The sequence below is a fragment of the Macrobrachium nipponense genome, chromosome 21 (genome assembly GCF_015104395.2).
Source record: "Macrobrachium nipponense isolate FS-2020 chromosome 21, ASM1510439v2, whole genome shotgun sequence".
Lineage (NCBI taxonomy): Eukaryota > Metazoa > Arthropoda > Malacostraca > Decapoda > Palaemonidae > Macrobrachium > Macrobrachium nipponense.
In genome coordinates this window covers 1704199-1726946 of record NC_087212.1, presented here as the reverse complement: position 1 = coordinate 1726946, position 22748 = coordinate 1704199, and the positions used below count along the sequence as shown (strand labels likewise).

General features: G+C 48.6%; 1 protein-coding gene across 2 annotated transcripts in view; it reads right to left on the bottom strand.

Annotated features, from left to right (window-relative positions):
• LOC135197683 (E3 ubiquitin-protein ligase RNF25-like) overlaps positions 1–22748 on the bottom strand; it is a 72652-nt gene that overhangs the window by 9137 nt on the left and 40767 nt on the right. Inside the window, exons 1-5 of one of the 2 annotated variants that reach the window (XM_064224700.1) lie at positions 5427–5562; positions 3585–3690; positions 3310–3443; positions 2946–3066; positions 469–660 (exon numbers count right to left, since the gene is read on the bottom strand). The exons of the other annotated variant lie outside the window; for it this stretch is intronic. Coding sequence (XP_064080770.1) covers positions 469–660; positions 2946–3066; positions 3310–3443; positions 3585–3690; positions 5427–5506 — 633 coding nt within the window. The 5' untranslated portion in view covers positions 5507–5562. Of the gene's footprint in view, positions 1–468; positions 661–2945; positions 3067–3309; positions 3444–3584; positions 3691–5426; positions 5563–22748 lie in introns of those variants that run through there. 2 annotated transcript variants of the gene reach the window in all.

Sequence of the window (22748 nt, the reverse complement as noted above, 5' to 3'; positions counted from 1 at the left end):
CTGCATTAATCAAATCTGGATCAGATAAACAATTTGTTAAAATTCTGTTGAGACAAAGAACGTTTCCATCCCTCCATACCTAAGTTCTGTCAATTGTGACTGTTTGTCATAATAGGATAAATAGAAAGACAAAACAATAGTGACAGAAATGCAGTAATAGATATCCTACCCATTAAATTACTGAATATGGGTGCATAATCTCTGCAACCAGCCTCTAATTCACTCAGAAAAACAAGTCCTGCTTATGTCTAATGAGCAAAAAAAAAAAAGCCAATTTTACTACCTGCTGTAAAATATTTTCAAAAATGCATATGTTATGTCCTACAGAAAAAAAATCCTTATAAAAACACTAGCTAGAAATTCACATACAAAATTATTTAAAGTAAAAAGCTTTGTGACTCAATAGCAGCATATTCTGTTACTGAATTACTGATTTGTAGAATATTCTGTTGAGGAATGATAACATACCCTATTGGATGAGAGCAAAAATTTGTTCTTCTCTTCCTCAAGATCAATAATGCCACCTTTCTCCTTCTGTTCCACGTATAGTCTGGCCATGCGTTGCTGAAGAGCCATTATATCTGGATCATCAGCCCTAAACTCTGCAACAGTCTTGTCCTCCTCAGGTGGAAGGCACATCAGCAACTCAGCACTACTCAGCTGCAAATAAGTTATATAATAAATTACATATAAAGAAACTTCAAACGTATGCAAGGTAGCATCATACGTTTAGAAGAAAGTTCCCAGATAATATCACAGGATTTTGAGTGTTGTACAACTTTTCTGAGTTACTATACAAGAACAAGAAAGGAATCAACAGGATTACATAGAATTCACTGAATACTGAGCAAAACATTACAAATTTGCCCGAGTTAGGTTAGCCTAATCTTGAATGTTAGGGAATTTTTTTTTTAAAGAGATATAGTTATAAAATCATTATGGTACTGTAGACTGCTTAAAATATTACTATATAAGGTCCACTTCAAAAAGGAAGAATAAATCTCCAAAAAACAGTCTTAGACAACCACAATTGAAAAATGAAGATTTAGCATGAGCTAGTGACTTGGTTCTTGGAGTCAAACCATGTCAGTAAATGAGGAATGGATTCCAACTAAATTTCCATTGTAATCATAAGGTGAACTTAGTCTCTTGCTTGTAATATGCCATAATGCTTTGTTGATTTTTCCACATTCACGTTTTACCACTGCACAAACAGATGGTATACCAGTATGTGTTTATTTTGGATGGATCATTGGCAATTGCAATGACAAATGCAAATAAAACTAAAGCACCATAAGATAACGTGATTCGACGATGGACAAGCATTTCTTATGTACACATTGCACTTAACTTTCAAATCCTTTCCTTCCAACCTCTCTGCTTATCCCTAAACTCAGCATTTTCTCAGACTTATTCCCCTCCTTTTACTACTGACTTTCACAGTACGCACCTTTTCCACAAAACTAAGCCTACGCCATTCTTTTCACAAAACATTAAACACTTGTATATTATATAGAAATGCACAAGTTTTCCCAGCCATATATTTCCATAATGACAAAGAGACTGTATTCTGAATATATGCATCAGCACTTTCTTACTTAGGATTTTATTTGCCAGTGCCAAATTTACTTTCACTTTTGTAACAGGTAATTGCTGAAATGGTTCACAATGGAAAATTCTCTGCTGTCATCAGGATAATAGTTCATTTTTATAGCAAATCAACAGAATCTTAGACTGTTCCACTAAGATATAGTTAACACAAAATTCTTTCTCTTCTCCAGGTATCATACCTCAGTGAAATTAATTTCCCTTGGTTAAGTGTAAGTGAATGGAAAGAAACAGAATACTTAATTTAGGCCAAGGGCCATGCACTAGGACCTATGAGGTCATTCACTACTGCAAGGGAAATTGAGAGTAAAAAGGTTGTAACGGGAGAATATCTTGCAGTACGACTATGAAACATTAGGCCAACCAAATTCGACTTCTAGTACAACATACTGTATATTTCGGCGTATAAGTCAACCGGAAGATAAGTCGACCCCCCTATTCTGAGTAAATTTTTATGATTTTAACTAATATCGGGTATATTAGTCGACCTATAAAATGTGAGGCCAACCATACGCTCAATATAAGCAGCAGGGTAAAACGTATCATATAAAATAACCTGAATGTTATTATGGTACATATGTTGCTCTACTTACCATATGAAATACAGGTAATATACTCGGTATATTAACAAATGTGTAACATACAAAAGATGAATACCTGCAAATATGATTAGAAATGACGAAACGAAAGATACGTTACTCGAGTGTAATGCAAACAAACAAAGCGCTAACTAACGCTGCATAACAGCCTACGTATATATGTATGTACAAACTGCTACTCAAGTTAATGTTTTGATGAATTGTTTAATCAAGTGACGATGCTCAAGTAATTTTCAATACATATTTACCATTAAATACAATTTTTTTTATTTTATTTTATGTGATAAATAAAGATGTCATACCATAAATATTTTTGAACAATACCCCGGTAAATACAAAACTGTCAGAGTGAACGCATCCTTCTCAACTACGGTACTACAAATGACTGCGCAAGGTGTTTTACACTTGCTGTGTGATTGGGGTTTCTTCAAGATACTTTGATTTTTTTCATTTTATTCAAGGTAATGGATGTTCTAATGTATTATTATTGTCGTATTACAGTGTGAAATGTTTTTAATACTGGTATTTACATACATAGTTACCTCAACAAGGCTGTCATTGTTATTAGCCTACTGTAAAGCCTGGATTCCTGTACCAATATGCCTAAAAAATAAAGATTCACTTTTTGTTACCGTTAGATAAGTCGACCCCCTAATTTTGGCATGATTTTTTGGGGCTAAAGGGTCGACTTGTACGCCTAAATATACGGTATATCTAAAATAAGACTGAATACTCTACCTCCTTTTGTAGAGGATCTCGGCAAACTGGGCACATGATGGGCTTCTTTTCTCGTGCCATCCATGCAGGTTGAGGCTCTTCTTCCTCAGCAGCTGCTTCATCCTCGCAACTAGCAATGTACCTGAAAATGTATCAAGGGGCTGCTATAATTCGTGAAAAAATTAAGTTATTCAAAGGAAAATCTTAAGAGAATTGACTTTGTACCTAAATTAACAAAAAGACACATTCTGAACTGTATGAGCAAATATGGACAGGTCTCAAGCTTCCTTTCCTCTAATGGTCACATAACAAAGGTCATTTGACATGTACACAAGGTATGCAAGCAGAGTTGGCAAATACTAATAATTCAAGACATACAACTAACCTTCCCAAGCAGTATGAATGAAAATAATGGAAGCATAAAGTCTTAGTAAAAACATCTGTGTCCGTAAAGTGATGTAAACATATGGCACAAGGGCAGCTTGGAGCATTGTTTGCAGTCAAATTGTCCCGGACAACCTGTTTAATAATGAAGAGAGACATCAATTACCTAAACAACGTACACACGGAACCACTTCTTATTTCTTTATCAAATGCTACCTCATACAATATCAATCAGATAGATTACCCAAGAAATATCAAATCTAGAAATCAACTTACTTCAATCAACTCGTAAATCACAGGACAACCCAGGAATTCTTCACACTTCTGTTTGCTCTCCTTCTGGATTTTCATTAAAACGTAGTCATCTACTCCCCTTGGGTTCCTGGAAAATGCTCAATAACTAAACACCTTGTGTAAACATACCTGGTACTTTAGCATACAAAAAAAAGGTAAACAAAATAATAAAAAGACCTATTCTAAACCATCATTGAGGATAAAAAAAATAATCCTTTATTTCCTGCTATGTTCATTATAATGAATTTTTTACTAACTCCTGAATTACTGTACACACATGAAATACTAAAAACATGTACATCATTTGCAACAAAACTACCTTGATTCATAAAACTTTTCTCAGAGAAATTTTTTCATAGAATCATAAATAACAGAACAGTATTACCAAGTTTCTTTCAAAAGCAATGAAAGTGAAGATCAAGTTTTATTAAGAAAACCATACCATTTCACTCAAACCAACCAATAACATTTAGCCCTCCCTGGAAGTCTCAAATATCCCTAGGCTCATAATTTTTATATGTCTTGTTGACAGAAGAAGCAGAGATGTACAAACAACCACTCTGACCTATCTTTGGGCAACCAATCATCAAGATATCAAATTTTGAAGGTAATTTATATTTCTTTACATATAAAAACCAGATCCTATTATCAAGGAATATTCCCTGCACAAGCTCCAAAGGACTGTTGAAGTTTGGTAAGCACCTTTTCTTGGGAGACTCTGCAGAGATACTTGATGTGGGATTAAGATAAAAGGCTCTGGTTTGCAAATCTTAGAAACACATATGATGAAAATTTTTTTTATATTTGTTCTTACAAGAGTGCAAACCATTACCTTTCATAATTAAAACTTGCCCCTTCGGCGGGATCATTTCATGGAACTGCATGAACTGTTCCAAATCCATGTGAAATTGTCATTTGAAGTCAAGCAAAAATGAAAGGGGAAAATAACTTTTGTGAGCTCCTGTACAGCATGGCATAAAGGTGAAGAACAGCACAGGCAGTACCTGGTTGTCAGCCTGGGTTCAGTTCTAACTATGACAATAAACGAAAATGGCTGATAACCGGATTTCGGTGCCAATAACCGGACATCAGCGTCAATACCCGACTATTAGCACCGATAAGCAGAAATTGGCGCCGAAAATCACCCCAAAATTTTCGTCGCTTGACAAGCCCCATAAAACTGATCGTCAATAACCAGGACTGCCTGTACCTGTAAGGGTTTATATGATACAAAGGGACATAAAGTGCTTCCAAGGATGCCCACAACCCCTGCAACAACACGAGCATGATTTTCTGCATCTAGGACAAAACCAATAAGAAAGGCATAATTAACAACCCAAAATGATGAGCAAACAACACATCTCATTTTAAATCCATAGTATTAAAAAACAGCTGGGAAGAGAGTGAGCAAAGCCAAGAAAAAGTGAATGCTGATGTAGGTAAATGAAGGGTATTTCCTCACTCACCACCCTTAATCACCACTTAACAACAATGTAACAAAGTTCAACAACCACTTGAACCTCAAATGAGGGAACAGTATGATTGATTGATGGACTTGCAAAGAAAAGAGTAATTTTTAAGTGGTTTAACAAGACCTGGGACTCACGTTTCTAAATACAATCATACGAAGGTTGCCCAAAGGACTTTTACATTAAAGAGTTGTGAGAACTGAAGAAAGTGTAGACGTCTGACAGTTATAAAAGAAATGCAAACCAGTACCTCAAGTAATGCTGCAAAAAATCTTATGCACTGTTTACAGTGTGATGCACAAATTTAAGAATGAAATTAAAGCAATATCATCAACTGACAATAAAAAATACTCACCTCAGTATGATATTAGGAGGAACATCTGGGTACTCAGGTGGTAATGTCAAAACCAATGTGACTCTCACATGCTGTTCCATCAATGTTCTGGGCCGTAGCTGGTACTACAGTGACCTCCACACCATTTGGCACACCACTGTAACGGTAACTTTCTGAGGGCTCAAGCATCAACATTGATATTCTGTTCATTTCTTTTACAGGAAACTACCAGATCAGTGATTTTACGTAAATTATTAGAAAAATGATTTAAAAAATCCCCAACAAGAGTTTACAAAATTAAATTTTTCCCATAATCACCTTGAACGATTTTATTGTTATCAAAACCACTAAAGTATTATATAATTACCTGGAGAAACTAGAAAAAATATGAACTGTACTCTGGTTTTTGGTCAGTCAGCTTCTGTGAGAAAAGTACTAGTAGATTTACATATCTAACTGAAAATCAATGCTCTCATCATATATACTTTATTTCTTACATCAATGTTTACTTATGGGACAAGGGTCCTCTATAAGAGATGTACCCAAGAACTCGCAAAATCAGCAAAGGGGTCCATTTTTTTTATTCTAAGTATATTATGCTCTTTCTATTACAAACTAACCTTTCTCCTTGTAATACCGTTACTTCATCCAACATTATTGCCTGCAGTGCTCTATTTCCTCCAGTATCCTGAAACAGAAAGACTTATAAATAACAGAAAAACTAACTCTCACAATGACAGTACAGTACAGTACTGTACTGATGGTACTAATGTAAAACAACGAACATAATTCAGCTTACTGTAATAAGTACCATATATTTACACACAAAATGATATGGAGGAGCTGTATACTACTTCTGCAATGTTATGATACCAAAATGGTATAAAAAAAATGGCAGTTGCTTGTTCTATATTAAATCAGCATGGTATAGGTATCCAAGAACGAAAAAACTAATTAAAATTAGAATCATGATTTCAATTTCCTTCATATACTGAAAACTACAAAACAATAAACAATAAAAGATATCATGTCAAGCTTCACAATCAAGTCACAAATCACTACCCTGCACTAAACCTTGTTACTAAATTCAATTACCATTTCCAATGCAAACTGGGAAACCTACATAATCTTGAGTGAGGAGTCATGGGGTAGTTTACAGATCCACAGACAGATCCTACACTTCCAAAACCATTACCCCAAATAACAAAATGCATAGAATAAAAGTTGTCCAGAATTCCAAAATATACCAGAAAAGTCACTTATCCGACCAATTTACAACCAAAATAGCCATCTGCCGATGTTTCCGTTCTGTGAAATGTAAATTTTTCTAAGTACCCACTTGATGTGAAGGCTGACACAGTGGTCGGAGCTCACGTAGTTCTTGAGTTGGCCGTTGACAGGCGCTGTACGTCGGCCTGCCCCCAACGAGGGAATTTTAAATCAAACCAATCCTGTATCAGGTTGACCCAGGTCATCCCCAAGGGACATGGATTAACTTCCTTCCAACCAATAAAAGTCGTCCCATGAATATGAATCAGACACTCATATCTGCACTCACAGAATTCGCCCTTTCCGTTCTCCACCGCCGACAAGGATAGAGCACCCGTAACGCAATATTATTTCCTAAAAGTGTTACAGCAGACGAGTTCGATAAATATACGCATTTGTATATTAGTATTCTGATCGAGTTCCTACGCAACACCGACGAATTTATGAAGTGGTTGTACAGCGAAGGTTTACTTTGGGACTATTCAGGATTGTGTACAAAGTGCAACATAGCGAACCGACGGTTCATGAAAGATGGGACCAGCAAGGCCACAGGCCAGCCGATTTACATGTGGCGCTGTACAAACAGCAAGTGCAGTAAGAAGGTATCAGTTCGGCACAGGTCCTTTTTTGAAAACGTTGTGTTTGTCCCTAGAAACAATTATTATATTAATATTTTGTTCCACCAAGAAAACCCCACAGTGTGTTGTAAGGGATTTTGTTATGCCTCTAGCACCTAACACCATGGTGGATTGGTATAATTTTTGTAGGGATATAGTATATTGCCAATCCTGTGTGCTGATGATAAGAAATTCGGTGGTCCTGGTCATATTGTTGAGATCGACGAATCTAAATTTGGGAAACGGATGTACAACCGTGGCCGAAAGGTGGACGGATCTTGGTGTTCGGTGGCACTGACCGACAGACACGTGAGACCTTTTTCAAGGTGGTTCCTGACCATTCTGCCGAAACTCTGATCCCGGTGTTCCTTGATAACGTACTTCCAGAAATGACAATTTGTCCAAAATTGCATTTTTCCTAACTATACAAACCTGGAGGTCCTTTTACAATAGGAAGGTACTAGCGGCAGCTGGATAGGTCGTAAGCTTTCGAACAAGGGGTTCGGTAGTTAACTGCTTGCTCCGACAGGCGCGCGCGGCGCGACTGGGAGGTAAACAAATCACTTTTGCTTTTGGCCCAAGCAAAAACTGCAGAGTGAGGGGTGGCATGAGGTGGGGCTATGTGTAAAAGGACCTCAGGTTTGTATAGTTAGGAAAAATGCAATTTTGGACAAATTGTCATTTGTTCCGACACGGCATACAAACCTTCGGTCCTTTTACAATAGGAAGACTCACTTCTTGGTGGGTGGAATCTGAGTCTTTTGTGAACAGACTGGTGTTCGCCCAACCTTGGAAGCCTCCCTGGTCGTAAGAGCGAGGGAGGGATCCAAGCCTCTGTCCGATTGATCGGGGTGTGCACCGCAGGATCAATGGTCAGACCTCTGGACCGAGTACTAAGAGAGAGGCAAGCGTATCTCTTCGTACCAGCAATGTAAGAACTTGTTCCTGTACAGGAGCAAATATAAAGTCATGGGTTTGACTCTTGTAGGCATCCACTTCCCCCCCTTGTAGAAGGAAGTGGTGGATATTCTGCTCCTATCCCTAGTGAAAGGGATAGGATGGGGCTCTGTCATATAGCTCACCGGCATCTCGTCCTTATCCAGCAGGGTGATGACCGTATCCCTCTACCCACGGGTAGAGGGGTAGAAAAAGATAGAAAGAGAAGCCAGTCACTTTCTCATTTACTATCTATTCATACAGTCACACCAGGACTCGATGCTGTTCAGCCTGCTAGGGTCTGGGTTAGCTAGACGACTTGTTGAGCAGCCACCACGGGTCCTAAGGAAACCGATCCAAGGACCTGTGGGCAATATCCAAAAGGTATAAGGAAGGTGCCGGTGGTCTGGTTGTACCAGACCCCTGCCTTCCATACCTGCGCCACGGAGAAGTTCTTACGAAACGCCAACGAGGGGCCAATACTTCTGACTTCGTGAGCTCTCGGACGGGACGTACGGATGTCGTCACTACCATCAGCCTCATACGCCCTCCTGATGACCTCACGCAGCCAGGACGAAAGAGTGTTCTTTGATACTTCTTTATTGGGCGACCCCGGTGCTAACGAAGAGGCGTCGACACTCAGGCCCGAGGTGTCGAGTTCTCTTCAGATAGCGCCGTAGCGCCCTCCCAGGACAAAGCAGCATCTCATCCGCATCATTATCGGCTGAAGTTCCCGTACTCTCTTCGCCGATGCCAGGTTCCAGCAAGAAGAGGGGCTTGTGAGTTCCCTGGGTGGGCAAGACCTTTCGAAGCTCCTCCTAAGTAAGGAGATCTCGAACGAGTTCGAGATGTCCAATCCCGTCAGTTTCAGGACGAGCGTCAAGGCGGCTCTGTATCCTTTGACTGTGGGAACTGAGGAGGGAGCTTCTCTCGGCGAAGAAAAACGAGGAAATCCGCTACCTGCTGAAGAGTGGCTCTGAGAGGAGATAGGCCCCGTCTACGACACCAACCACAGAAGACGGCCGACTTCCCCTGGTACACAGCTGCAGAGGACTGACGGACGTTTCCAGCCATCTCTGTTGCTGCGCTACGAAAAAAGCCTCTCGTTCGCAAGAGATGGTGGATAACAGCCAGCCGTGAAAGAAAAAAAAAGTAGGGACTGGACTGCTCGGTGGTACCTGCTCGACGTGTGGCTGGGCGAGAAGGTTGTGCCAAGGGGGAATCTCTCTCGGTTCTCTTGCGAGAAGAGCCAGCAGGTCCGGATACCAAATGGCCTGTGGCCATTTGGGAGCCATCAGGATCATCCTGAGATTCGGGGTGACCAGTGCTCGACTGATCACCTTGCGAATCAGGGTGAACGGGGAAAAGGCATAGGCGAAAAGGTTGTCCCACGGGTGTTGAAGAGCCTCCTCTGCAGCTGCCCATGGGTCCGGCACGGCCGAGAAGAACACCTGGAGCTTCCTGTTGTGCCGGGTGGCGAACAGATCCTCGACTGGTCGCAGGTCGAAGAGCCTTTCCGCCACGTCCTGGTGTAGAGACCATTCGGTCCCTATCCCTTGATCCCGACGGCTGAGCGTGTCTGCTACTACATTCCTTCCTGGAATTGTAGCGTGCCGACAGCTCTATTGAGTGTGCCTCGGCCCACTCGTGCACCTGCCGAGTCAACTGGTACAACGGGAGAGACACTAGGTCCCCCCCTGTTTGTTGACGTAAGCCACCACCGTGGTGTTGTCGCACATCAACACCACTGAGTGTCCCATCAAGCGGTCCTGGAACTCTTGGAGAGCGAGGAACGCTGCCTTGAGTTTCAGTACATTGATGTGAAGGTGCTTGTCGTTCTCGTACCACACTCCTGAAGTCAGCAACTCCTCCAGGTGTGCGCCCCATCTCGGTCGATGCGTCTGAGAGCAGCTGCATGTCCGGGGGGTAGAGTGCGCAGAGGCACTCCTCTTAAGAGGTTCCTGTCGTCCAGCCACCAGGCTAGGTCCTGCCTCACCTCCTGTGTCAGTGACAATGGAAAGCTTGGGGGGATCCGTCGCCTGTGACCAACTCTCCTTTAGTCTCCCTGAAGAGACCGCAGGTGAAGACGCCCGTTAGGGACTGCCTTCTCGAGTGACGACAGGTGTCCGATCACGACTTGCCATCGCTGAGCTACCCGTTCCTGCCGAGACAGGAATGGTTGGCTGCCTCCCTGAATTTGCTAATCCGCGAGTCTGCGGGGAAGACTCGCCCTGCTACCGTGTCGATCAGCATACCCAGGTACTTCATCCTCTGCTTGGGCTCGAGATCGGACTTTTCGAAGTTCACAACGATCCCCAGATCGCGACAGAACTCGAGCAGTCGATCCCTGTCCTGTAGCAACTGCGAGCGGGAGCTCGCCAGGACTAACCAATCGTCGAGATACCCCATCAGACGTATCCCGTGCGAATGGGCCCAAGCAGACACCAGAGTGAACACTCGCGTGAACACCTGTGGGGCGGTTGAGAGACCGAAGCAAAGTGGCCTGAACTGGTACACCGTCCCGTCGAGGATGAAGCGGAGGTACTTTCTGGAGGACTGATGAATGGGTATTTGGAAATACGCATCCTTCAAGTCCACTGAAAGCATGAAATCGTTCTCCCTGATAGAGTCGAGCACTGAGCGTGCCGTCTCCATCGTGAACCGGGTCTGGCGAACCAACCGGTTCAGGGGAGAGAGATCTATCACCGGGCGCCAGCCTCCCGTAGACTTTTCCACCAGGAAGAGTCGACTGTAAAAGCCCGGTGATTGATCCGTGACGATTTCTACAGCTCTCTTGCTCAGCATGGTCTTGATCTCCTGTCTCAATGCTACGTCCTTCGATGCCCCCTGGAACGTACGCCTGCTGTTGGACCGGGTTGGAGGTGAGGGGTGACCGAGATTCGAAGGGTAATAGATCTCCCTCCCGAAGGACATCTACAATCCAGGTCTCGGCGCCGTAGCGCTGCCAAGTTGCCCAATGGCTGGCCAGGCACCCCCCCACTTCCGGTCAGCAGGTGAGGGGGAAACGCCGTCCCTAGCGTTTCCCCCTTTCTTCGACTTCCTCCCAGAGCCTCCACGGGAGGAGGAGGGCTGGGAGGAGGGCTGGTTACGGCTCCCCTGCTAGAAGTCGAAGAAGACAGAGTCATTCCGGGGCCCCGGGGCTTCGAGCAGCTTACCGTCTTAGCCACCGAGGAAGCGCTAGCCGAGCCGTTAGACTTGGCCGCAGTCCAAGGCTGCCCAGACGCCTTCGAGACTGCCTGGTGAACCAGACGGTCACTGTCGTCAGTGCGCCGTCTGTCCACCGCAGCGTCCACCATCTCTCCTGGGAAGAGAGACGTGGAACTCCGTAAAGGTCCGTTGCGAAGTCCCAACGCCGCTTCACGCCCGGCAGCCCTGGAAACCCGAGTAAGGACAGCGTCCCTTCGTCGGAGAACCAGGTTGGCCCACAGGTTCACCGTCTGGTGGGCAAGGAAGGAGATGGCTCCTCCCCCAGACTGGCAAAAGTCTCCTGAAGGCCGAGTCATCTTCGGGAGAAATTCCCCCGGAGTTGGCTGCGACCTTAGATACTGTGAGGGACCACAGATCTAGCCAGGAGACGGCCTGGAAAGCTGCCATGGCGGTAGATTCCAGGCCGAATGTCTCTTGCTGCGAGAACCACAGGTTCTCGGACAGGAGCTGCTGCAGAGACACACCCGAAGTCAGCCTGGCTAACTCCGGGTTCACCTGTTTGGGCGGCATCGGGGTCTTCAGATGGCACGTAAAAAACGCCGCTGTCGCAGCAGAGGAGGTGGAAGCAGCTTGCTCGACCTGCCAGACTTGAGCGAACCGTCTTGTCCGGAGACAAGCGATTCAACCTGGTCCAGCACTGAGTCCGCCAGCTCAGAACGCGGCAAACCCACCGTCGGTCTGGGTTCCCTCTTCGGGCCCCAGAACGACTCGAGCCAGGACGTGGGCTCGGATGGTGGGAGCAGCGATCCTTCCGTGAGGTCGTTGTGCTGACGAATCAGCGCAATAACCTCGCAAAGTTCCTCTGGATCTCAGGAGTGACTGCTTCCTGCGGAGTCGGACCGTTCCAGTCCCTCAACAGGGGCAACTCCCGAGACCCTCCTCCCTCAAGGAGAGGAACAGCGACAGACCCCTCTCGGTCTGCTCCAACCACCTGTGCGTACGACCTGCTGGTCCGAGAACCGTGCCTGGTACGTACGACGCCGTGGTGGGATCCTGAGGGGCGCACCCCTCACGATCACTCCTCAATACCTCGCCCCTCCCGGTGTAATCCGAGGAGGTTGAAGGTATGGAGAGGCAGACCTGACGCTCCCTCCTCGCTCGCTGGCAGAACCAGCGGGCTTGGAAGACTGCAGGCGATCGCCAACCCGCGGTGGCGATCGAGCTGCAGACCTAGTCGAGCCGTCTCGCTGTGGAGAACGGCTGGACCGAGAACAGCGGCTCCGGTCTCGTGTGTCAGAGGAGCTGGTGCTGGTCGCCCGTACCCGATCGCTCTCTGTTGAGAGTGACGGTCAGGCGACCGGCGAGAGCTCCACTGTCACGGTGAGATCGGTTGCGTATCCTCCCACGGTGGGCGTCAGTTCGCTGGTACCAGCCGTGGCTGGTGCCGGCGAACGGGGGGACCTCTTCCCCGCCTCAGCCCGTGGCCGGTCATGGACCGTCACGTCCGCCCGGGTAGCCAGCTGCTCGCCGCGAGAGCGAGAGCGGTGGTGGTGAGAGTCGCGTGAGCAGCTGTCACCGTCTTCCGCTCCGTGCCGTGAACCTGACGCTGAGCGAACTCAGAGGTCTGGTTCCTAGCTGCACGGTCGCTGGTAAGCGACCGTACACTCGGTACCTCTCGCGAACGAGAGGCCGAGACGGACCCTGCTGCTGTGGCCGAACCACTGACAGCAGGTGAGGAAGTGCCGGTGTTAGCAGGCACTCCTCTGGTCCCCGTAGTCTTCTTCCTTGCGGAAGAAGAGACGGGTCCTGCCCCCGAAGGAGCTGGGTGACCAGCGGAAGAACCCCCCCCCCCCCGTCTCACCAGAGCGAGACGGGCCCTTAGAAGTTCCCGAAGGAGACTTCTTAGGGGGGGGGAGGCGACCTTCTTCTTCTTCGGCAGGGAAGCCTTAGAGACGAAGGGGGAAAGAGGCAGACGACGACGAAGACGAAGAAGACGATGAAGACGACGACGACACCTTCCTCCTCCTCTTCTTCTTCTTCGTCAACCTTCTCAGGACCGACGTCAGATCTGTCATCCAGAGCGGAGCCGGGGCTGCTGTTGCCGAAGCAACAGGGCCCGGACGCACCTGTCCGAACAGATCAGCATCGGAGCAGCGGCGCCAGGAACAGGAACAACATCAGCAGGTGCAGGCATCATAGGAACGGCAAGAAAACCGCAGGAGCAGGTACAGGAACGGCAGCAGTGGTCCACGTCACGTCCGTGGACAGCAGCTGGGCAGGTACGGCAGGTACGGCAGACTGTGTAGGCGGTCTAGATGGGCGGACCAGCGGCACAGACATCCTAGGTACCGGTGGGAGGTCCAGGGGCGAGCTCTTCGGGCACACGAAGTCCGGTCGCGGCAGCACGGCAAACACAGGCGGCGGCATCACACTCCCCCGAGTTACGGCGACTGGCCCCTGCACCAGATGTAGTGGTGTCACAGAGACCGCGTGCTGGGTGTACACCAGGTGAGGAGGTGAAGCGTAGCCGGGTGTTGTAATGGTCTGTGGTGGTGGTCGTGACCGTTGCATGGGTGACCGCCACGGAGCCAGCGAGATGGTAGAGCAGCCCCTGGACACTCGGCACGCCCTGCAGCCCCAACGATGCCCACACCTGTCCGAGGTCATCCTTCGCGGCAACCGCGACCTGAGGAGGCAAAAGTCGGGTGATTAGGGGATCCTCTACCCGTTCGCGCGAAGACGAACGGATAGAGGACCCAGAGTACAACTCGACGTCAGGGTATCTAGCGCCCTCCTCCACACTCGACAAGTCAGGAGAGGAGAAGGACCCAGAAACCCCCCCCGAAGGGGAAGGCGCGAGACGTGGAAGTTGAGCGGGCGGCAGGAAAGAAGACGAAGTGTCCGTCACCAAAGGAGTCGCAGGGATTTGAGCTTTCCGACGACTCCTTTGCAGGCCATTAGCTTCCTCCATGCCCTCATACAAAATCCACTGCGCCTCGACCAATTAATAAACACATTACAAGGCTCGGCTCGGGAGCATTCGCGCCCCCGACACCGAGCACACAAATATGAGGGTCTATCTCCGGGAAAGAGCGGAACTTCCCGCATTTACGCCCTTCGGTACCCGGGCATAGTCTCCGTGGGGTAGCGAGGCGAGGAGATTCCATCTTAATTAATTAATTGCAGTTCAATTAATATGAAAAGAGAGAAATGATTGTACTTACAATGAATTCTTTCATACACAAACACAACCATATACTCAAGAAAGCAAACGACGAGAAGCGGGCAAAGAGCGTCGACACACACGTCCACTCGCTGTGAGGCCGAAAGCAAAAGTGATTTGTTTACCTCCCAGTCGCGCGAGCGCGCCTGTCGGACAAGCAGTTAACTACCGAACCCCTTGTTCGAAAGCTTACGACCTATCCAGCTGCCGCTAGTACCTTCCTATTGTAAAAGGACCGAAGGTTTGTATGCCGTGTCGGAACAAACCATAATTGTATCTGTTTGCTGGAAGTCGTACAGCAAAGTCCGGGATGATTATTTTGCGCATAATGTCGTGAACCACAGCGTTAACTTCGTTAGCCCTAACGACCCGAATGTACACACGAACACTATAGAATTGCAGTGATGTGTTCTTAAACGGAGCGCACTACCGAGACACGGTAAGCAGAAAGAACTTTACGAAAGCTATTTTTATTTTTTCTACACTGTATCCATAAGCCGGTATCTACAAGATGTTCCGTGTCCATTTCGGGGGCGTTCCTGAAATTGATCAAAAGTGTCTATCCGCTCAAAAGTCGCCCGACATCCCCCATCTCAGATTTGATTTTCCCGGTCCGAAACAATAAGACCAGGACCTCTTATACCAGCGAGGCACAATATCCCCACTGATTTCAAAGAGGCCAAGACTGATGCCTTCATGTACCCCTTCATGGTCGTCGGACAGCAGCGACTTTGAAATTTGAATAAGGCAAGTTGTATATTATTTTTGTTATCCTAAACTAGTGTTTCGGTTAGTTCAAAGCCAGTACTGAAGCACGTGTTCGAACAGATCTATCGGCCTGACGGTGGGCACGTAGGAACATGCGTGATGACGCAATCTGTATGTGAACTATTTTATCAGTCAGTTCGAAGCCAGTACCGAAGCACGTGTTCGAACAGATCTATCGGCCCGACGGTGAGCACGTAGGAACATGCATGATGTCGCAATTTGTATGTAAACTAGTGCTTCGTTTAGTTCGAAGCCAGTACCGAAGCACGTGTTCGAACAGTAAGGCCATGGTGAACGAGTAAGGTGTTTAATGTTACAGTTATGGGGGGATTTATAGCCTAGGCTAGTCGTGTTTTTTGTATGTACTGTGGCTAATTCTCTGTAACCCCTGTGGCTAGCGCGCGCAGCGCAACATTACCTCTTGCCAGAACATACCGTGCTTGCCAAGAATCTTTAAATATGCGGATAAGGCGCGAAGCGCCATTCCGCCACGGCCTTACTGTAACCCCTGTGGCTAGCGCGCACAGCGCAACATTACCTCTTGCCAGAACATACTGTACTTGCCAAGAATCTCTAAATATACCGATAAGGCGCCAAGCGCCGTTCCACCACGGCCTTACTGACAGCACACATAAACATATTCACCGTTAACAACTAATTTATCAGTAATTCTGGTTAGCAGTAGCCTAGGCTAGTCTGTCGTTTACATGTAAAGTAGTGGTTCAAAGTTATGTATGCAAAGTAAGGGGTCCTAACATCTAATTTAATGTCAGTTAGTGGTAGCCTAGGCTAGACGTTTTACATGTAGGCTAGTGGTTCAAAAGTTCTGCAAGTAAGGGGTCCTAGGCTAGCCTAGCCTATGTCAACCTTGAATGCAGAGTTTCGGGCGCCGTGAAAGTCCAAGGCCGCTTTCCCCCCACCCAAAATATGACAATTTGTCGAAAATTGCATTTTCCTAACTATACAAACCTGAGGTCCTTTAACAATAGGAAGTAGCTAGCGGCAGCTGGAACGGTCGTAAGCTTCGAACAAGGGGAGAACGGTAGTTAACTGCTTGTCCGACAGTCGCGCGCCACGCGACTGGGAGGTAAACAAATCACTTTTGCTTTGGCCCATGCAAAATACGCAGAGTGAGGGGTGGCATGAGGAGGGACTATATGTAAAGGACCTCAGGTTTGTATAGTTAGGAAAAATGCAATTTTCAACAAATTGTCATTTGTTCCGATACGTAATACAAAACCATCGGTCCTTTAACAATAGGAAGACTCACTTCTTGGTGGGAGGAATCTGAGTCTTTTGATGAACAGACTGGTGTTCGTCCATCCCTGGAATGCCTCCCTGGTCGTAAGAGCGAGGGAGGGATCCAAGCCTCTGTCCGATTGATCGGGGTGTGCACCGCAGGATCAATGGTCAGACCTCTGGGCCGAGTACTAAGAGAGAGGCAAGCGTATCTCTTCGTACCAGCAAGCAAGAACTTGTTCCTGTTTGCAAGAGGACAACATAGAAAGTATGGGTTGTCTCAAGCTGGCATCCACTTCCTCCCCCTTGTTGGAGGAAGTGGTGGATTATACGCTCCTATCCCTAGTGAAAGGGATAGGTATGGGGCTCTGTTGAGTAGCTCACCTGCATCTTGTCCTTATCCAGCAGGGTGACGACCGTGTCCCTCTAACCACAGGTAGAGGGGAAGAAAAAGATGGGAAGAGGAGCCAGTCACACTCTCATTCAATCATCCATTCTTATGTCACACCAGGACTCGATGCTGTTCAGCCTGCGAGGGTCTGGGTTCGCTAAACAACGTGTTGAGCAGCCACCACGGGTCCCAAGGAAAAGGATCCAAGGACCTGTGGGCAATATCCCGAAGGTAGAAGGAAGGGCATGTGGTCTGGTTGACCAGACCCCTGCCTTCAGTACCTGCGCCACGGAGAAGTTTCTTGCGACAAGGCAGCATCTCCTTCGCAGCGAGGCGGGTGAAGTCCATTAGGGAGGGTATTGTGAAGGACTCGAACCAATCGTCAGTTACCGAAGGGTTCTGAGTCTTCGCTAACGAAGATCGGTACGAAATCGAGCGTCACAAATCCCCATCCCTTTGTGCTTGACTTCTCAAGAGAAGTCATGCAGTTACCTAAGACGAAAAGAAGGGAATAGTCGTATGACCTATCCCTCTTCTCGACTTTGGTTATGTACAGTACTCATACTGACAAGCTATTAAGACGAAGTAATGATTGCTCTGGAACAACCGAACTAAGTCCACAGCATAGTTCGTAACTGACTCGGGCGCTCTGACAGCTGCCGACTGACTGGTTTCGGAATCAGTAGAGGCAAGTTGTCCAAGCATCCGGGTAAGTCACGTGACCTTCGCCCTTTAAAGAGTTATGCTGAGAGACCAAACAAATAAAATATTTGTTAGTCACCGATGCCGGACGGCACGGCGATGATTCTCTTAATGCATAAGCTCAAAAGGCGAAAGTCAATTGCCTTCAAAAGACCGAGGTCCCTGATGGCAAGAAAATCTCATAGACGTTGGATCTCAGCTTAAGGAGAAACAACACTATGTGACGTTGAAGACGAAGGTAGGCAATGAATGCAACCTACGTCTTCCAGCTGAATCGAGAGAAGAATCTCAAGATTCTAAACCTGTGCTTACAAATGACTGAAAACGCTAACCGCCCTTTCATTGCTGTCCGTTGTGCAATGAAAGCGGGGCGTTCTTCAGTAATGAAACACAGGGGAGAGACCGCTTGAAGAACTGCTTCTCATGGGCTGAACGTTTGGAAGTAGAGCTGGCAGGTGTGGGAGTAGGCGATGTCTTTTCAATACATCTGCTAATCCGGGGTGAACAATGAACAATTGTACACCTCCGAATACAAGATATTTTGAGGACAAACTCAGATTCCGCAAAAATCATTCGCATTATCTTGGGAAATAACCGGGAATACGATGCAGCAAGAGACTATTACAGAATTCTGTTACCGGGCGGTAAACAGAAAGATGAGAGTCGAATAGATATCTGTTTAAAATTCTCGCAATACCGAAGACGATGAATACTAGCGTTTCACAGCAGTAGATAGTCATTCATGTATGAGAGAATCCCCGTTAATCAGAGACTTAAGTCCGTGATTGTTGGGCAGAGATACGGTTGTTATTCAATCCAAGCAGGTGAGAAAGACATAAACAACCGTCTATCTCAAAGCGGCAGCTGATACTGAAATGCCTCGGGCAATTCAATACGCAGTAGCTGTCGCTGACTCGTCATCCTGAGTTGCCAAGTAATCCTTTCCACAAAGGAATGCGTTCGGCTAGAACCACCGAGCATAAAAGATATGCTCGAGCAATTATATTTAAGCGAAACGAATTTCGGTAAATATAAAAGCTTAAATGGTGTTGTTGTGACAACACCATAAGTATATAAAATTGAAACTGGAAACTCCTGGGAGGTTGCAGGCAACCCGGGTTGCAGTTCAATTAGAATACTTTTCGTCTAAGTCGCAATCCACCGTAGAATAACCAGGATATGCGCCTACCCCTCGGACCATTCAACTGCTTAGGCAGAATCATGTCGCGAGGTTAATATACGTAGTATATTTGTAGGATTCTGAACAACGATCTCCATCCTAAATTCTTTCCTTCAAGAAAACAAAATAAGGATTGGAGATCGACCACCTTCGTTCTCTATTAAAGAGAGTGAAGGAGAAGTCTTCCTCGAAGGAAAGCTTCAATGGTGAACAGAATACTAAGACGATAGTTCCAGCCAAACTGGATATTCCCGTCCGTTCTTCTCTATTCCAGGTTGGTCGCCTACTGTGAGATAGTCTTCTTTCAGCAGCAGTCTTCTTCCTAATGCTAGAAATTCCAGGAATTCGAGCATAGGCAGGTTCCCGATTATCGTGTAACATATCGGGGGATTCTCGTCTCGCTCACTTTGGACCGTGGTCTCGCCTAAGTGTTTGGAGATCGTAAGAAACTAACACTCTTCATGCGCTAGAAATTCCGTAGAATTCTAAGCAGTCTGCGAAACCCCCACCGAATTCGTCAAACGATATCGGCTGGTGGTCCTCTCGATTCCCGTAGAAATCGAGAATGGGGCAGGATCCCTCCTCAACGACCGGGGGCTTACGTCAGATAGGACCCGAAGGTCCCCCCTGGTAGCGCAGTCCCAACGTGGGATCCTACAGAGAAATCTCTGTAGGATCCTTCCCCTTTCCCTCGTAGCCGTAAGGAGAGAGGGAATGGGGGAGGAATTGGATACTCGCCTCGCCTTCCCAGTGGAACTAGCAGTTGGAGAAGAGTAGGAGCAGCCATCGCCTTGCGGCGATGGCCTTCAGAGTCTGGGAAAACGTATCGTCAGGAGAAAACGTTTTTCCCGAGGAGGGTTACGAACTCTCACTGTAGGTAAGGGTCTGCCGCCACTGTGAACGTCGTCTGGGTGGGGCTGATCGACACCTGACAGGAGAGAGCCGATACCGTCCTCCGACTCATTCCAGTCCTCGTCGAGGTCGAAACCTCTCAGGAGGACCGAAGGAGTATTTAAATACGGTGTCCGAAGACACGTAGAAACGCCGCTGTCGCAGTAGAGGAGGTGGAAGTAGCTTGATCGAACCGGACCAGAACTGAGAGAGTCCTTCTTGTCCGGAGACGAGAGACTCTGGTTCAAGACAGAATCGGCAAGCTCGATCGCGGCAAACCCACCGTCGGTTGTGGGTTCCCTTATCCGGGCCCCAAAACGACTCGAGCAGAGACATGGGCTCCGCTGGTGGGGGGGAGCGGCGATCCTTCCCCCCGGTCGTTGTGCTGACGAATCAGTGCAATAACCTGGGTAAAGTTACTCTGAATCTCGGAAGTTACAGCGTCTTGAGGAGTAGGACCGTCCAGTCCCTCCAACAAGAGCAGCTCCCAGGACCCTCCTCCTTCAGAAGAAGGACCAGCAACAGATCCCTGACGGTTGCCTCCAATCACTTGCGCGTACGTCCTGGTTGGTCCTAAGACCAACCTGGCACGTGACGGGATCGTGAGCGGCGCATCTCTCACGATCACTCCTATATACCTCGCTCTTCCTGGCGTATGCCGAGGAAGTTGAAGGTATCGGAGAGACAGAACTGACGCTACCCCTCTCCCCCTGACGGTCGCCTCAATCACTTGCGCGTACGTCCTGGTTGGTCCTAAGACCATACGTGGCACGTGCGGCGTCGTGACGGGATCGTGAGCGGCGCACCTCTCACGATCACTCCTAGCTACCTCGCTCTCCCGGTGTAGCCCGAGGAAGTTGAAGGTAGTGGAGAGACAGACCTGACGCTCCCCCCACCCCCCCCGCTCGCTGGCAGGACCAGCGTACGTGGGGGGCTGCAGCCGATCACCAACCCGCGGTGGGGATCGATCTGCAGGCCTGGCCGTGCCGCTCACCTGTGGCGAGCGGCTCGACTGAGAACGTCGACGCTGATCTCTAGCTCAGGCGAGCTGTTTGCTGGTTACCGTCTCCGCCCGGTCCCGATGGGAGCGGCGTCCAGGTGACCTGCTAGGCTCGTTGTCGCGGTGAGACCGGCGAGCGTCCTCTCGGCGCGTCGAGCCGCTGGTACCAGCCGTGGCTGGTACCGACGACCGCGGGGACCCCTTCCTCGCCTCAACCCGTGGCTGGTCAGCGACCGTCACGTCAACCCGAGCAGCCAGCTGGTCGCTGCGAGAGCGTCCACTGGGCCTAGCGAGAGTCGTCTGCACGACACGCCAGTCTTCTGCTCCGCGCTTCGGTCTTCTTGGCGGCGAGCGAGCTCGAGTGTCAAGACTTTGGCTGGACGGTCTCCCGCGGGAGACCGTCCATCGGTACTTCTCGCAACGAGAAGCCGAGGCGGATCCACCTGGTTTAGCGGCAGAACCGCTAAAACCAGGCGGGAGGAAGTGCCAGCCGAAGCTGGTAATCTCTGGTCCCCGTCTTCTTCTCCTTGGTAGAAGAAAAGACGGGCCCTGTTCCCGAGGGAGCAGGAGGACCAGCAGAAGAGCTCCCCGAATCGCCGGAGCGAGACGGGCCCTTAGAAGGTCCCGAAGGAGCCTTCTTAGGGGGGAAAACCCCCCGGGTTACCAGCTGGTCGCTGCAAGAGCGGCCGCTGCCTGGCAAGAGTCACCTGAGCGTCTCTCACCCGCCTTCCTGCTCCGTGCCGCGTCTTGTCGCCCGAGCGAACTCTGCGCCGAAACTTGGCTGCACGGTCTCCCGAGGGAGAACGTACACTCGGGATCTCTCGCGACGAGAGACCGAGCCGGAAACCTGGCGTAGCGGCATCGCCGCTAGCACCAGGCGAGGAAATTACCAGAGCTAACTGATACTCTCTGGTCCCCGTCTATCTCTCATTACGGAAGGGGAGACGGGCCCCGCTCCCGAAGGAGCAGGAGGACCAGCAGAAGGACCCCCCGTCCCACCGGGGAGGTGGGACGGGCCCTAGAAGTTCCCGAAGGAGACTTCTTAGGGGGGGAAGGCAGCCTTCTTCTTCTTCGGCTTATGGGCCCTTAGAAGTCGAAGGGGAAGAGGCAGCAGCAGACGATGAAGACGAGATGACAGCTTCCTCTTATCCTCTTCCCCTCGTCAGCTCACGCAGGACAGTCGTCAGGTCCTCCATCCAGGCCGGAGCCGGGCTATTGCCGAAGCAACAGGCCCGACTGCACCTGTCCGGAAGGACCTGGGACTGGGAAGACACACCGTGGGCAGGACCAGCATGGACAGGCTCAGGAACCAGGAGCGACAGGAACAGCAACCAGCTCAGGAGCGGCAGGAACAGCGGCAGCGGTAGACCCAGAAGGGACAGCCAAGCCAACAGCGGGAATCACATCAGCGGCAGGTACGGCAGGCCCAGCGATCGCCTCGTAGAATCATCAGCAGCCAGCAGAACCTGGTCCTGGCGGCCGGTCCAGGGGCGAGCTGCTGGAACAGCGGAAGTCTGGGGCAGGCAACACGAAGAAAACAGGCGGCGGCGGCAACCCCACCTCGGTACGGCTGCGGCCCTAGTAGCGGCAGACGGCGTCATCGACACAGCATGGGAGTGTAGACCAGGAGGGGGGGGAGCAGCATAAGCGGCCGTGGTAGTAGTGGAGACCGCCCCAGACCTCGCTAGACGCTGCAGCAGCCCGTGGGGATGCTAGGCACGCCTGCCTCCGCGGTGGTCCATACCTGTCCAAGGTCGTCTCCCACGGATGTAGCACCTGCGGTAACATAGATAGATTAGTAAGAGGGGTTCCCTCACGCACAGGGGGAAGACACATGCCCCACCCCGAACGCAGGAAGACCCCAATACAAAATACACGAAGAAGCTGAGCGGGGGGCATGAAGGAAGACGAAGAATCGGATACCAAGGGAGTCGCGGGAGAGCTTTCCGACGACTTCCT